The following is a 16,579-nucleotide window of genomic DNA, read 5'->3' on the forward strand; positions in this document are numbered from 1 at the left end:
TTTTGCTGAAACCAAGCTCTTGGGCAAACCTCCTTCCCTCTACCGCTGCCCGGCCTCGCGGATGCGGCAGGCCACGGCTGTGATGAGCGCGGCGCCTTTGCCGCTGCCGTCCTCCGACTGCAGGAAGGTCACTTCGCACTTGGGGGACAACTGCTTCACTGTCTCGTGCATGACGGTGGAGAAGCTGCAGGGCAAGGGGAGGGAGAGGTTCTGAATTAACCGGCCATGGGATGAAGGTGTCAGTCCCAACCCCTTCGCTGCCTTGCACAGAGCCTCAAAGAGCAACGCAGACCCTGAGGAGAAGGATGGATGGATGGATGGATGGATGGATGGATGGATGGATGGATGGATGGATGAAGCTTGGAAAGCCCAAGTCTCCACACGTCAGCCCAAGCCCATAGTTACAACACAACCGTGCTGTGCCTTCACTCAGGACTAAACCCAGCCGCTTCTCGAGTCCCACCAAGCCCTGGGAGCACTAATGAGCCTCAACAGCTCTGACCAGCCCCATCTGGGGGGGAGTCTTCAGAGTCTCCCTTTGCCCACAGGCTCTTGAGCCCTATTTAAGCTCAGCCCAGTGCTTTAGTCCCTGTCTGAGCCCCCCTGCCCAGTAACACCAGCCGCCACCTCTGGCACAGGCAAGTTTTTGTGTGGCCATGAACCTTCGTGGCTGGTTAGAGCTGCCTCATCCCCATCGCTTAGAGTCCTGGCCAAACCTGGCCACCGTGTCTGGGTCAGGTCCAGTGGGACTGGAGGAGCCCCTGCTGCGTTACCCGTCTTGGTGCCCTGTCCTTAAGGGAGCAGCTGACTCTTGCTGGGCCTCAAGTCTGGGTCAGAGCTCCCGGCAGCCCTCGAGCCCCTGAAACACCTCAAATCCTCCCCCTTTATCCCCTGAACCTTCCCCCTGAGCCCCCCCAACTGCCCAAGGTGGGCAGGTGCCCCGGGGCAGCCCCCTTGGAGCACAACCAGAGCCACTCACTGAGGGTGCAGCTTGTAGAGCGTCCCGTCCACGCCGACCGTGATTTTGAGGAAGTCCAGCCCGCGGTTCTCGCGGATCTTGTCCACCACGGCGGCCATGCCGGCGCCGCAGAGCTGGGCCGCGCGCCGCGCCACCACCGTGCACACCTCCTTCACAATGATGCTGTCATCGCACGTGGACTCCAGGCCCAGGTGCTGCAGGATGGAGCGCACCTGGAGCAGGGCCAGGCAGTCGCTGGGGGGACACGGGGACGGGCAGCGTTAGGAGATGGAGCACCCGGCATGTGTGGCTTCCCCTTCCTGATCTACATCCTGCAGAGCCCAGGGACTCGTGGCTTGGGTGGCAGTGGCTGGGGGGACTCCACAGCCCCTCTTCAATCTCAGCTTTCAGACCTACACGTGGCCTGGTGTCACATCCTAATCGGGGAGGCTATTTCAGGACAAAGCCATCGGAGTGTGACACCCCTGTAACCCACGGCCCCTCTCTGCCCAGGGCAGAGGATAAAGAGCCATCTGTGCTGCCAGCCCCAGACAGCCTCCTTGTCTCTCCACACTGGTGCTGCCAGAACCACGTGGGATCTGCTGATTTATCTGTGTGGGACCATCCTGCATCACCCTGGCTCCAGACCAAGCATGTGGAACTTCTCCCAGCAGCCCTGGGGGCTCTCTCCCCACATTCCATCCCTGCTCAGATTGGCAGCTGGTGCTCACTCGCCTGTTGGACCTCACCTCTCTATCTGGGACAGGAACTTGGTCTCAAAGATCCCTCTGGTCTTCAGCCTCTCTGAGATCCGTCCCCGGAAGAGCAGCCCTTTCTTGGTGAAATCCATCAGGATGTTGCGGACGATTTCCCCCAGGTACATCCCACTGATCATCTTCTCAAACCTGGGAATGAGAGGACGAGGCTGGACATCAGGACAGGAAGGGACACTGGGTCTGGATGGGGATTCCAGCTCTGCCAGGTGCCTTCAGTACAATCCTTCCAGCAAGCCCAGCAGCACGGCCCCCACCCACGGGCAGGGGACAAGGGACACACCGGCGTGTCCCAACGCCAGGCTCTGCCCTGCTCGTCATCCCCTGGATCCACCAAGGGGCTGGTGGGGCAGAACTGCTCCTGGACCCTCGGTCTCATCGGGGTCCCTTCCAGCCCCCAAAGCCACCACCCACCTCTGCTTCCCGGGGTTGAGGGACAGCTCATCCACTGCCAGGTCGAACTCCGTCCGAATGTCATCCAGGCACCCGCTGTCCCCGAAGGCCCCCCACTCCATGTTGACACACATCCTGCCCTCGTCCCCTTCCACCAGCTCCACATTCCTCATCTCCTCCATGTAGCAGGCGTTGCTGCCCGTGCCTGTGGAGAGGAGCGGGATCAGAGCCCTGGGACACCTCCCGTGCCCCACGGGGCAGGTGTGGGACCACAGACCAGGAGCTCCCTAAGGAGGTTTCAGTTCTCACCGACAATCAGCCCAACTTCACAGTAGGGATCCTCGTACCCACAGGTCATCATGGTGCCAACTGTGTCATTGACCACTGCCACCACGTCCAGGTCAAATTCCTGCAGAGGGATGGATTGCACGAGTTATTCCTGGAGGACCTGGAATTCCTGCTAAGTCTGCTCCCATGGCTGGGAAAGGACCTGTCTGTCTGTTGAGTATGGGAGTCATAGAGCCACAGAATCATGGAATGGTTTGGGTGGAAAGGAACCTTAAAGTCCATCCAGTGCCAGCCCTGCCATGGACACCTTCCACTCCCAGGCTGCTCCAAGCCCTGTCCAACCTGGCCTTGGGCACTTTCAGGGATCCAGGGGCAGCCACAGCTGCTCTGGGCACCCTGTGCCAGGGCCTGCCCACCCTACAGGGAGGAATTTCTTTCTGACATCCAACCTAAATCTCTCCTCTTTTAATTTAAAACTGTTCTCCCTTGTCCTCCATGACCATCGACCTCCACAGACATGGAGGCACCCACGGACTTCCCACAGCCCCACCTGTCTGCAGGTAGGGCTCAGACCTCAAACACCTCCAGCTGCTGAGGGGCTGGGTCAGCCCTGCCAGGAGCAGCAGCCCCTGGGCAGGAGCTCGGAGTGGTCTGTGCCGAGGAAATGAGCCGGAGTCTCCTGAGCTCAGGGCCAGACAAGTCTGCTCTAGCCCTGGCCAGGGGCCAGCCTGTAGCTCCAGGGTCTGAAAATCCAACCTCAAGTGATGAGTAAGGGCGACTGTGAAAATTCTGACACTCATTAGCCCTGAGCTCAGCCCAGTAATTTGTTTTACAGGTCAATTAATGATGCTAAAGACAGTCAGGATGTGGGAGCAGCCACCGGCTTCTCCCAGCCCCATGGCTGCTCACCTCTCTCCTGTGAATGGCCTCCTTCAGCAGGCCCACCACGTCCTCCCCCTCGCAGCCCGTCGCCTTGAAACCTTTTGTCCACTTCAGGAGAATTCCCTGTTGTGGAAAAAACCCCCAGTGAGTCCCCCTCAATACCAGGTGGGAGGGACAGCCAGGTACCAGCCAAGGGTGCTGCCAGGAGGGGTTGGGTTACCTCATCCAGGTTGTTCTGCTGGCAGGGGAAGGAGAACGTGAACCCGAGCGGGAGCGATACGCCCTTCATTCCCATGTACTCCAGGAAGTCGGAGATGCAGTGGACAATGTGGTCAAAGAGCTGGATGGGCAAAGCCAAAGGGAGAAGTTACCACCACAGCCAGAGCCCAGCTGGAAGCCAGCCTGCCCAAACTGCTGGGGATTCCAACCCATTCCCAGGCCTGCTGGAATGTTCAAATCACTCCCAGGACTTTGAATGGAGCGGGACACGGCTCAGCTGCACTGTGGGAGGTGAGCAACCCCAAAAAGCTCGGTTTCACCCTCCTCCTCACCCACGACGTGGCCAAATCCCTGTGTTATCTCCACCTCACAGGTCCCAGGAGGGGAAGGGGCCAGCAGGGAGGTGACAGAGGAATCCGGTCTCTCTGCAAGGGATCCCCACAGCCCTCCAGCCCAGTCTGCTGGAGATACTCCCAGTCCCCAAGCATCGCCTGGAGTGGTTTGCAAAACTCTTTCCAAATGTGTCTCCAGAAACGTCTCTCAGCGGTAGTGTTGTGGTTTCCCTATCTGGGAAACGGGGATGATGCTTATCTGCCCTTGTGGAGTGTGTGGGATTCAGGGAGGTTCAGTCATGTCTGGGAATAACACCATTTCTAACCAAAAAACAGTCTCCAGCTTCCCAAATGCCAGAGCCTTGGGCAGAACTCGCTGCTCCAAGGGTAGGAGAGCACCAGCCCTCCCCACTCCTGGTTTTGCTCCCTGGAGAGGCAAGACCAGCTCCGTGGTCAGCCCTGCTCCAGCCACCCTGGGGAAGAGGCCCCTTTCCCCTCTCCATGTGCCCATCCTGACCTCCTCTCCCGTGCCCTGCATGATCTCCACAGGGATGGAGTAGATCTTGTTGTGCATCTCCACCCCGCGCCGCATCCCGTTCCTGACGCGCACCAGCAGCACGCGGAAGTTGGTTCCTCCCAGGTCCAGGGCGAGGAAATCTCCCTTTTCTGCAACCCGAGAGAGGATCATCAGGAGAGATCCCAGCACGGGGCATCCAGGATGTGGCACAGAGCAGACAAGAATCTGCCCCCTTCCAGGGAGAGGGATGGAAACAGAGACGTAGCTGGGGATACAGGTAGGAACAGAGGGTGCAGGTAGGAAGGGGATGGAGAGGTTTGCTCCAGACTTGGGGTGATGCTTCAAATCATAAACCTGAGCTGGAAGGGACCCACAAGGATCACTGAAGTCCAGCTCTCGGCCCTGCGCAGGACCTGCACAAGCTTCTAGCCAAGGTCAGGCGCTCGCCCAAGCCACAGGCAGAACCAGGAACACAACCCAGGATGAGGGTGGGGAGAATCCCATGGCGGGGAAAACCACAGACAGAGCCAGGCTTTGTGTTAAGTCAGGTGCAGAACGTCCCAGAGGCTCAGTGCTCTGCCCAGTATCAAACTGGAGGTTTATGCCACTCCCACCACAAAGAGGAACCAGCCACAGCAAAGGAGCCAGCCTCTCCCAAGGACACAGGACATCCATGGGCTCAGAGACAGAGATTTTACACAGGACACATCACCTGTTCCATCGGGAGTGGAGCACACGTAGGTGGGCAGCATTTTCACCGTCGCCTCCGCGTGCGTCTCCTTGCCCAGCCCTTTCTCCATCTCTATCCTCATCCTTCCCTTCACCTCCAGCAGCTGCTCGTGGCTCAGCTTCAGGGGCTCCAGGATCTTCTGCCGGGCCTTGTGCTGTGCAGCCAGCCTGTAGGCCACTGCTGTCACCATGGCCGCCCCTTTGCCGCTCCCGTCCTCCGAGCGGATGAACCGGATCTCGCAGTCTGGCAGCAGCTTCCGCACAGTCTTGTGGAGGCGACGGGCCAAAGCTGTGGAGGAGGAGGAAGGGGGACCCGAGTGTGACCCTCTGGGGACCCGAGTGTGACCCTCCGGGGACCCCCCGGCATCCAAATGAGGTGCCCAAGGGAATATTTGGAGATACTTCTCGTGTGCCAAGCTGTACCCACTGCTGGCAGCAGCAGATCCCTCTCTGTGTCCCTGTCCCCACCATGCCCCAGACCCCTGTCCCTGTCTCCGGACTCACTGCGGGTGTTTCTTGTAGACGGAGCCGTCCACGCCGACGGTGGAGCGCAGCCGCTCCACGCCCTTGTTGTCCTTGATGCGGCGCAGCACCGCGGCCAGCGTGGCCCCGCACAGGCTGGCCGAGCGCGTGGACACGATCTGGCAGATGCGCAGCGTGGCCAGGCAGTCCTCGTGCGACGGCTCCAGGCCCAGCTTGCTCAGGATCTCGTGGGCTTTCTGCAGCCCCTCCTTCTCCCTGGAAGGACAAAGAGGGGTTCATGCCAGGGAATCCAACTCTTGCTGTGTGATGGTCTGGGTTTGGTCAGTGATGGTCCATCCACGGATGTCGGGAGATGGAAACCCCCTGGATCCTACTTACTTCTCAATGGCAGAGACAAATCTGGTCTCAAAATGGCCAGTGGTGAGCAGATCCGGTGTGAGCCTTCCCCCAAACAACAGCCCTTCCTTGGCCATCTTCACCAGGATGAGTCTGACCAGCTCCCCCATGTACATCCCGCTGATCATCTTCTCAAACCTGCCCATGGGGAGGCACGAGATAGAATCAGGGAATGGTTTGGGCTGGAAAGGCCCTCTAAGGTTATCAAGTCCAACCATTCCCCAGCACTGCCAAGGCCACCAGTAACCCATGTCCCAAGTGCCACATCCACACAGGTGTTAAATCCCTCCAGAGACGGTGACACCACCACTGCCCTGGGCAGCCTATGCCACACCTGACCGCCTTTTCCAAGCAGAAATTTTCCCTAATATCTAACCTAAACCTATCCTATCTCGCCATAAGTTCCCCCCTGAGCTTCCTTCTCTCCAGGCTAAACTATGTGTGAGTTTGGCTGCATGTGCCACAAGGTGGCCACAGGCTGACCTGAAAACCCCACTGGCAGCCTCCCCATCCCAAATGAAATCTAGGAAATCCCCTCCTAGAGCAGTTTATCCCATCAGTGAAAATATGAAGCCATGTGGACACGACCATCATTCTGCAAAGAGAGCTCGTGGCCACCTGAAGTGGCTCAGTCAGTTTGCAGGGACCCCCAGATCACCCTCATGCCACAACAGCCCTGTGGGGAATGGGAGATTTGTAGGATTGGGATGTGGACATTAGGTGAGGGTGCCTGCCTGGGCTGGTGGATGACTGTGCTGGCCAGGAAGGGAACAGGAATCAGCACATTCACACGAGGGGCTCACAAGGGCAGTGGGTGGGGCAGGACCACCCCAGGTTGGGACACAGCCCTGGGTTAGGACACTGCCCCAGTTTGGGACACTGCCCTGGGATGGGACACTGCCCCTCTCTGCACCGGTGGCAGAGGACACGGTGACCCAGTTAGCTGGGATGACCTCCCCAGTCCCAGTAACGCCAGCGCTATGGGAGGACGGACAATGCTGAGCAAACCACGAGCCCGAGCCCAAGCCAAGAATCTGCTCACAATTGTTTGCCAGGGTTGAGCGAGCCCATGTCAATCTCACGGTCAAACTCGGTGCGGATGTCGTTGAGCACCCCGTCGTCGCCGAAGGCCCCCCACTCCATGTTGATGCACATCCGACCTTCGTCCCCTTCCACCAGGTCAATGTGCCTCATCTCCTCCATATAGCAGGCGTTGGTGCCGGTACCTGGCCAAGCACGGGGACAGGGTGAGCGAGGACGCTGCCTTTCCCTCATTCCCATTATTCTTCATTCCCATTATCCCTCATTTCCCTTTGGCCACAGCCCAGTGCATCACAGAAAGTGAAGAACAAAGCAAACACTGGGCAATGCTGGCTTTCCAACACCGATATCGCCCTCTCCTTTTTCCCCAAAGACCCCCAAGACCTGCAAGAAGCAGGATCTCCCTCCAGAGTTCCTGAATGGATGGACCCCAGCTCTTCCCCCCTGCTGCAGCTCACCAACAATGAGGCCAACTTCACAGTTGTGGTCATCGTAGCCACAGGTCATCATGGTCCCCACGGTGTCATTCACCACGGCCACGATGTCGATGTCAAAGTCCTGAGATGGTGGAAAGGAGTGTGGGTGACCCAACACAGACAAAACAGACCGAAACATCTCCATGGAGCCAAGGTCTCCTGTCCCAGGGACCCGTGTGCCCCCATCCCGCCTGCCCAGGCTCTTACCCCTCTTTTCTTGATGGACTTGCGCAGCAGGGACACCACATCCCTCCCCTCCACGCTGCTGCACTTGAACCCCTTCGTCCACGTCACGAGGATGCTCTGCGGGGGAACAGCAAGAGGAGAGCTTGGAGGTGACACCTGGCTCCTGCCACAAGGGACATATGGTCCTGTGGGGGAACCCCCGTTATCAGCTCACCAGCTGCGCTATCAGCCACAGCTTCCGTGTCAGATAAAGTTTATGGCCATGAAATAACGTGTGAGCTGCTTGTTGCTCCCCTGGCAGGAGGAACAGCGGTTCCCATCACCAGGTTTGATCGAGCCCTGCAGCAAAATGTGTTCACAAGCCTAAGGAATGCTCCTTGACCCATCCCTGGGGGGTGGGTGGCTTGCTGTGCCTATGGAATGCTCCTTGAGCCAGCCCCATGCGGTGAGAGGCTCATTGTGCCTAAGGAATGCTCCTTGACCCGTCCCTGTGGGGTGGGGGGCTCGCAGTGCCCTGTGGCCAGAGGCACCTGGCCGGGGACTGAGCTGAGCCCCGGGGGGAGGGAAAGGACTCAATTACATTTGAAATCTCCAACCCTACGGCCACAGCGCCCTAGGGGAGGCAGACACCCGCCCCGCCTTAGAGCTGGGGAAACTGAGGCACTGAGCGACGCAGCCCGGGCGAGGTCACGGGGCACAGACGCCTCCCCTGCCGCTTCTGTGTTTTAGCATTCTTCACAGCCCCGTGGCTACCTGGAGGAAAGCGCTAATGCCTCCCTGGGGCTGCGGCACGGGCGCCGTTCCCCAGCGCGGCGCTGGCTCCTGCCGGGAGGACGCGCCGGGGCTGCCGCGCTCCATGGGGGGACCCGGGCGAGGAGGGGAGCATCGGGCGAGGAGGGAGGGGGAAGGGCATGGGGCGAGGAAGGGGAGCATGGGGCGAGGAGGGGAGCATGGGGCGAGGAGGGAGCATCGGGCGAGGAGGGGAGCATGGGGCGAGGAGGGGAGCATGGGGCGAGGAGGGGAGCATGGGGCGAGGAGGGGAGCATCGGGCGAGGAGGGGAGCATCGGGCGAGGAGGGGAGCATGGGGCGAGGAGGGGAGCATGGGGCGAGAAGGGGAGCATGGGGCGAGGAGGGGAGCATGGGGCGAGGAGGGGAGCATCGGGCGAGGAGGGGAGCATCGGGCGAGGAGCATCGCATCGCCCCCTCCCGCAGCCAGCAGCGCCGGGTGGGTGCGGCGGGGGCCACTCGCCCCGCTGGGCTCGGGGATGTTTGGTCTCCCGGCGAGGTCACGGCTCCCGGCAGAGCTGACAGTGACAGCGACAGCGACAGCCATCGGTGCCCGGGGCTGGCGGAGGGGGACAGGGACCCCCCTCCCCGCGCCGGCTGCACGGGGGGATGTGATGCTCGGCACGTCTGGAGCTCTGGCGCAGGCAGGGAAAAGCTGCTCTCCGTGGAGGCATCCCACGGGAACGTCACCTCCCAAACCCCTGCAGTTCCTGGGACACGTCCCTCGCTCCGCCAGCACCGCGCCCTGCTGGCACACACCGTGACCCTGGGCCACGAGGACCCCGTCAAAGCTCACAGATGGGTGGTGGCTGAGAAACCCTCCAGATAAATCAGGTGAAATCCAGAAATCCAGGATGGGGAGGGGCTCTGGCACGGGGTGTCCAGAGCAGCTGTGGCTGCCCTGTCCCTGGAAGTGTCCAAGGCCAGGTTGGACAGGGCTTGGAGCACCCTGGGACAGCAGAAGGTGTCCCTGCCCATGGCAGGGGGGTGGCACTCTGAATGTCCTTAAGGTCCCTTCCAAACCAAACCACTCCAGGCTCCTATGAAAACCTGGCCAGGTGTGTTTAAAACGGGAGATCCACCACCACTTATTGTCATCACACAGCTTTAAAAATGGCAACCTGGCACATATCCTTAGCAAACATTTGTTTTTCCTTTAAACAGTGTGTTTGGAGAAGATGACAAGCAACGGGGTTATTGGGAAGTGATGCCAAGCTCTGCATTCCCTGAAGGAATGTTCCATCCTTTCTGTCCCTGATCCTGCAGCCACTGAGTCATTGCACCAACAAAAAATATTCATAAAAATAAAGGGACAGTGCTGTTCTTAGGCTCCTCTCACCCAGAGCTTGGGAAACGGCTTTACAGGAATGAGAGATGTGGCCCTTCAGGAAAGGTCACATGGCCCAAAATCAATGAGCCTAATTAAAAGCCTGAGCTAAATTGGTGTGGAACCCACAGCAAGAGTTCAGCCCCTCACCCACCTCATCCAGCTTGGTCTGGTGACACGGGAAGGAGAAGGTGAAGCCAAGGGGGAGTTTCTTGTCTTTGATTTGCAGCTTGTCCAGGAAGTTGGCCAAACACTCAGCAATGTGGTCGAAAAGCTGGAAGAAGGTAAAGAGTGGGACCTCAGCTGGCTGCCCACTCGGAGGGGACGCTGTGCCCGCATCCCTGCCCACCCTCACTCATCGCCGCGCTGGCTGCCAGGAGCTCCCAGCACAAGATCCAGCAGGATCCCCTGGCCCAGGCAGTGACGGGATGGCCACTCCTGCTCCAGCCCCAGGACACATCAGGGACTCTCCCAGGACCCACCTGCACCCCACTGCCACGCATGAGCTCCTCGGGGATGGCGTAGATCTGGTTCTCCATCTCCACCTTCTGCAGCCCGTTGTCCGACACCTTCACCCTCAGCACGCGGAAGTTGGTGCCACCAAGGTCCAGCGCCAGGAAATCCCCATCCTCTGTGGGATCAGGACAAGGACAACCCGTTAACTCGGAGGGTCCTCTGTCCACACCACGCCAGAGCCCTGAGGTAACCAGCCCCCTCCCAGGTACAAGGATAAGGTCTGATTTTTTTAATATATTTCATTATTTTATTCATTACTATATTTTTTGGTATTTTATTGGAGCAGTCACTGTATTCCCTGCCCCTCCTCTGCCCCCTGGCACCCCACAGCCAATGGAGGATCAATACACCATCACTGAGCCAGATCCAGATGCCTTGGGGAGGGAGGATAAATCCCACCAGCCCAGCCCGGAAAAGCCCATGCCCAAACCAACAGGGATGCCAGGGAAGATGAGCTCAAGCCTCAGGTGTTGGGATTTGGTTAGAGGATCAGGGACATGGATCATTGATAGAATTATGGGATCAATAAAAGAACTATACAAGCAATAGGCCTGCAAGCAAAAGGCCTGTGTGTGAGAAAAACTCTCCATGAGAAAATCCCTGTGTGAAAAAAACAGGGCTGGGAACAAAAAGGGAGTTTTGAAGATTTACAGCTGTGTGGATAAGACCTGGAGAGGGGGAGGTGAACTCTGAATTCTTTTAATCATAACATAACTGTAGAAGCTTGCCAATGTAAGTCCAATTAGGTAGAAGCAGAAATTCGCTTTGATAAGTTTTAAGCCACTTAAGAGTTACCAAGCTGGTATTCTATAGAAGTGCCTCTGGATTGCTAATAAACGGAGCTTGCTCTTATCAACCACATTGGTTTGGGACTGCAATTTCTCCCCCCGCCGGAGTCGTCGGACTCTTTTTCATTTCCAACACTCAGGCTCCAAAAGGAAGAAGGCAGCGAGCCACTCCTGACCCTACTGATGCTTGTGGAAGCTCCTAAACCTCCATCCTCAGGGGTTAAACCCTGATGGCAGCTGTGGCAACACTGGAGCTCGGCTAAGTTGTTGATATACTCAAAAGACCCTCGTGTTCAGGTTCAGCCTCCCCAGCCCGGGCCGAGCTCGCTGCCCTGCGAATCCCAGGAATCCCACACTCTCCCGGCATGCAGCTGCAACACGGGACGTGGCAGCAGGAAACCAGGGAGGGAGAAGCTCCAAAAGCCCTCTGGGCCCTCACTGCTGCCTTCCCCAGGAGAGCTGGGACCCGGCTTCTGGCAAGGGGAGCCCCAAGGGCTGAGCCCGGAGTGTCCCCTCGCGTTTGTTTTCAAGGCAGCTCGCTGCACTCGGGAGCCGGGCAGCGGGAAAAGCGCCCAGCTGGCTGTTTTAGTGGGGAGAGGGCCGGGGAAAGCCCTCTATCAGCACTGTTGGAGTCCTGAATGCATTAAATGTGCTGTGCTGGCTCCCCTGGGCCGATCCCGGCGCCCGGGGGCCGCTTTGTGCGGTACAAAGGGGCCACAGTTGGAACAAAACCCGCGGGTCATTAGTATGCACACGCCAGTGTGCATCTCCAGTGACTCCAGCTGAAAAGGCAGCTCTGGTCCCAGCCCGTGGGGCTCCATCTGGCCTGGCGGCTTTCCTGGGCTGACCCTCCGAGGGCTCGGGGCGAGGGAACGGGGCACGGGAGCGACTGGGAGCTGGAGCAGCTCTATAGAGGTGGAAAAGGGCCATGGAAAGCAGTTGCTGCGCTCCAAGGAGATGAGGAATGAATGAGAGGGCTCCAAGGTCATGTGTGGCTGCAGCGGGATCGGAGATGGGGATGGAGAATGGGGAGGGCACTTGGGGGGCCAGGACATCACCGAAAGAGGGGTCAGTGCATTACCCAAGAGGGGTCAGGGCATCCCATCCCCCCAGGGGGGTCAGAGCACAGAGCCATCAGAGCCCTGAGCTCCTGCGCTGCCTCAGTCCATCCCTGGCTCCTTTCTCCTCCTCCCCTTGACCCTTTGCAGTGATGAGCTTTAGGCCAGTTTGGCAGCTCATTTCGCAGCCTGTCTGCCAGCCACGGGGCATGCCATGGCCACGGTGGCTCTTCACATTTGGAAAACACACCAGGAAAACCTTGGAGAAGCTCCCGACTGCCCCGCTGTCCCTGGTGAGCCCACCATGGGCACCACCCTCAGCCACAGCAGGGCAGAGCTGGATGTGGTGCCCGGCTGGGCAGCGCTGGCACCGGCGTCCTGCCCCTCACACGGGTCACTGTGCTCCCGCTTCCCTGGCCATCGGCACTGAGGCCGTTCTGCTCATTAGCAGAGCATGGAGAACACCTCAGGGGGGCTGATAAATGTGCCAGGGATAAGGGCACTGGAGCCAAGAGGGTCACAGGTTGCTGAACTCCTTGGAGGTAACGCAGGGAACCCAGGAGGATCCCAAAAAAGGGGCTGAGGAGCCCGGATGGGGCCGTCCTTCTGTCCTGCCCAGCCTCACACACCTGGTGCTTCGGCCAAGCCACCCCGTGGGGTTCATGGCCCCGGAGCCGTGTGGGACCAGCTCTGCTCTGCCCTCACCACGGAGCCCCAGCGGGACCCAAACACCGCCCAACACCCCCTCAGCACCACAGGAGGAGCACAAGCATTTCGGGGGGAATTCCTGGGTGGATCAGCCTAGCAGGAGGAAAAAGGCAGCAAACTCTCCCTTGGAAAATTCCCAGCCATCCTGGGAACGCGTGATAGGCTCCATGGGCCGGCACCAGCTCTGGGCACTGCCCCCCATTTGGGCTCCCAGGTCCTGTGATAAGGTATCAGTGCTGGTGCTGAGCCCACAAGCCAAACAGGGAGGGCAAACACAGAGCCCTGATTCCAGGGGCTGTTTGCCCTCGGCAAAGGGTGAGAGTTGAGTGCCTGGAAAACCCGCTGTGCTCCTGGGAAGAGCAGGCAGGGCAGAGCAGCGTGGCCAGGGGACCAGGGCAGCGAGTGTGGGATCACGTCCCAGCACCTCAGAGATCCCTCCTCGAGGCTTCCAGCCAACCGCAATTCCACTGCGTAGGAATCCTCCGGCAAATCGGATTAATGAAAAATAAGAGGAAGAGGAAGGGCTGGGAGACACAGACTCCAGGGAGATGCAGGAGAAGGTGGAGGCACAGACTCCAGCACTTCCCACTGCCACGCCCTGGCAGGCCCTCCCTCCTTCCAGCTAATTCATGGAATCATGGAATGGTTGGGGTTGGAAGGGACCCTAAGGACCTTTCAGTTCCACTCCCCTGCCCTTTCACTGGACTAGGCCCTATGGCCCATCCAGCCTGGCCTTGAACACTTCAGGGATGGGGCAGACATGGCTTCTTTGGGAAACTTTGCTGGGAATGCAGTAAATCCCCAACCACGGGACTTTGGACATGAAAACAGCAATTTTTGTCAAGCCTTTGAAGCCTGTGTGCCACATGAGCTGGTTTTCCTGCAGAGGAAGGTTATTGGCAGGAGCTGAGCCCACCAGCCAAGGGAAAGGTGTTGCCAAGAGCCATCCTTCAGATTTCCAGGGATTTGACCCCCAAGTCCTGCAGCATCCTCCTGAAAGCTCCTGGCTGGGGTTATCAGCTGCTGGGGCTTAACAGAGGATGCACCACAAGATCCTTGTGTCAACACCAGTGTGGAAGAGGAAACCTGGTGACCCCAGAAAAGCCTGGAAAAACCAGGAATGGAGCAGGGAGGAGGGTGTTGGTTGCACTGAACAGGGAGAGCCCTTGGGAGAGACACGGGGGGCTCCAAGGAGAAGCTTATTTGGGATCCCTATCACCTCGCTGCCAGCACGGCATGGTGGTGTTCCAGTGGGTGCCAGAGCTGAGCAAAGCAAGGAAAGTTGTTTTTAGAAGAGTTTCTGCTTCCAAAGCAGAATTCCCCCCTCTTATCACACCACACTGGAATGGCAAAGCCACCGAGAGCCGGGAGCCAGGGCTGTGTTTTGGCTTAACCTGCAGATGTGACCTTGTATTTCCATAAGCGCCTCTCATCCTCCTGGATCCCGGGAGCTGCGCATTAAACGGGGTCTAATCCCAGAGCAGAGCCATGGGTGCTGCAGCGGGGGACAGGGATGGACACGGGTGCTGCAGGAGGAGGGGAGGGAGGACGGAGACACTCCACAGGAGGGTGGTTGGGAGCCCTGAGGCACCAGCACTGGGTCGGAGCAGGGCAGGAGCAGAGGAACAACACGACCTTGGACTGGGAGCAGCTGCTGCTGCCTGGGGACAGTGGGAGCAGGGCTTGGTGCCCAGCCCAGGCCAGACTTTGCCCAGGAGCTTTAAAAAGAGGGAAGAAGGAAGGACGTAGCCCTGGGCATTGAGCTCCTCCCAAGCTGTTGCCACACCATCTGTGCCAGGACACCAAGCCCCCAGCCCTGACGTGCCACCTTCCAGCCCCCTCTCCAAAACCCAAGAGACACTGATGCCACTCAGAGGCTGGATCCAGCTCGAGCTGGCCGGGGAATCCCAGCTTAGTTCCCTGGGATTTGCTCAAAACTCCCACATTTTCCAGCCCCCCTGGGCAGCTGCAGTGCTGTGACTGCCCCAGCATCCCTCTCATGTGACATTTTCCATGCTGCTGTTCCCCTTTTCTCCCTCCCCCGGGTGAAAAATGCCAGCTGGGACACTGGAGAAGCTGGATACAGGGAAGGGTGCCAAGGATCTGTCTTGTAAGGGCATGGGGAGGGACTGCTCCTTCTCCTGACAGCGGGTCAGGGTGCTGGAAGTGCTGACACATGCTCCACCAGCACCCAGCACCTTTGGCTGCACCAGTTCCCATGCCCAGGGGCGGCTCCTGGCTATCCCTGTAATTAAAAATATTCTCCAACATTTAAATAGATTGGAATCTCGATCCTGGGGCAGGCAGCCAGGTCCAGCTTTTGGGTGTAGGTGCAGGTGGAGGGGCTGAGATCAGGGGATGCTTTAAGGATTAGAGGGGCTCATAAGGAAGGTGGAGACAGACTTTTAGCAGGGGTGTAGTGAGAGGACACGGGAATGGTTTTGAACTGAAAAAGGGGAGATTTAAGTTGGATATTATTAGGAAGGAATTCCTGCCTGTGAGGGGGGTGAGGCCCTGGCACAGGGTGCCCAGAGCAGCTGTGGCTGCCCCTGGATCCCTGGAAGTGTCCAAGGCCAGGCTGGACGGGGCTTGGAGCAGCCTGGGACAGTGGAAGGTGTCCCTGCCCATGGCAGGGGTGGGACTGGATGGGCTTTAAGGTCCCTTCCAACCCAAACCATTCCATGATTCCTGTTTCTCCCCAGGGACACGGGAGATGCCACCACCATCCCCAGACTCACTGAGACATTACCAGCAAACACCCAGCAGTGCCCAGTGCTGCAGAGACCTTCTGTCACCAACTTCCTGGCAGGAAGGTGCAGCAAGGGGAGTCAGGCTCTGCTCCCAGGGAACAGGGACAGGACAAGAGGAAACGGCCTCAAGATGTGCCAAGGGAGGTTCAGGTTGGATACTGGGGAAATTCCTTCATGGAAAGGGCTGTCCAGCCCTGGCACAGACTGCCCAGGGCCCTGGTGGAGTCCCCATCCCTGCAGGGATTTAACAGCTGTGTGGATGTGGCCCTTGGGGACATGGGTTAGTGGTGGCCTTGGCAGTGCTGGGGAGTGGCTGGATTTGACCAATGTAGAGGCTTTCCCAGCCCAAACCATTCCATGATTCTCTGATTCTGTGGTTCCGTGGTTCCATGGTTCTGTCACTTCTGTCCCTGCCTCCAGGGAGTGGACAGCCAGCAGCCATCAGGGATTTGGGCTCTGTCCCTCTTCGTCCACCTCTCTGCTGGTGACAGCAGCCTCTGCCACTGAGGGTTCGCACAGATCCCTGTGTAGGTGCCAGCACCAGAGCAGCCCCAACTCCAAGCAACTCCATCCAACACAGCCAACCATCCCTGGGGCCCTTTCCAGGGCTGCTGCCAGCCCAGGTGTGGAACTGGAGCAGCCTCAGCTGCTCAGAGCTCTGTCCCTCCTTCCCTTCAGCAGCCAGGACTGCTCCAAGCACTTGGTGGGCCCCAGGTACACTGAGGGCAAGGGGTGATTCCCGCAGGGATGGAGACAAGCTCCTTCCCAAAACAGCAGGCTGGGAGAGGGAACAAGGAGCTTTCCCCCATGGATGCCTGAGGGAGCAGCTCTTTGGGCTGAGAGGAGGATGTGCCTGGCCGGAGCGTGCCGAGGGCAGCGCGGCCCTGCCGGCACGGGGAGAGGCAGAAAGGCCACACTGTGAGCACTGGAGAGCCCCTGCTCCTGCCGGGGCCCTGGTGGCTCTCAGACAGT

The 16,579-nt window shown here is 58.9% G+C and overlaps 1 protein-coding gene across 3 annotated transcripts in view; it reads right to left on the reverse strand.

The window, feature by feature from the left end:
* The window catches only part of LOC104683168 (hexokinase-2), a 31,641-nt gene continuing 15,062 nt past the window's right edge, over positions 1–16,579 (reverse strand). For 2 of the 3 annotated variants that reach the window (XM_039564183.1, XM_039564184.1), the window contains exons 3-12: positions 10,270–10,418; positions 9,942–10,061; positions 7,695–7,790; positions 7,470–7,569; positions 7,013–7,196; positions 5,953–6,108; positions 5,596–5,829; positions 5,075–5,380; positions 4,363–4,511; positions 3,542–3,634 (exon numbers count right to left, since the gene is read on the reverse strand). In XM_039564183.1, coding sequence (XP_039420117.1) covers positions 3,627–3,634; positions 4,363–4,511; positions 5,075–5,380; positions 5,596–5,829; positions 5,953–6,108; positions 7,013–7,196; positions 7,470–7,569; positions 7,695–7,790; positions 9,942–10,061; positions 10,270–10,418 — 1,502 coding nt within the window. In that variant the 3' untranslated portion in view covers positions 3,542–3,626. Of the gene's footprint in view, positions 185–979; positions 1,214–1,707; positions 1,864–2,145; positions 2,330–2,433; positions 2,534–3,321; positions 3,418–3,514; positions 3,635–4,362; positions 4,512–5,074; positions 5,381–5,595; positions 5,830–5,952; positions 6,109–7,012; positions 7,197–7,469; positions 7,570–7,694; positions 7,791–9,941; positions 10,062–10,269; positions 10,419–16,579 lie in introns of those variants that run through there. The other variant, XM_039564185.1, reaches the window with a different exon arrangement.

The sequence above is a fragment of the Corvus cornix genome, chromosome 22 (genome assembly GCF_000738735.6).
Source record: "Corvus cornix cornix isolate S_Up_H32 chromosome 22, ASM73873v5, whole genome shotgun sequence".
NCBI lineage: Eukaryota > Metazoa > Chordata > Aves > Passeriformes > Corvidae > Corvus > Corvus cornix.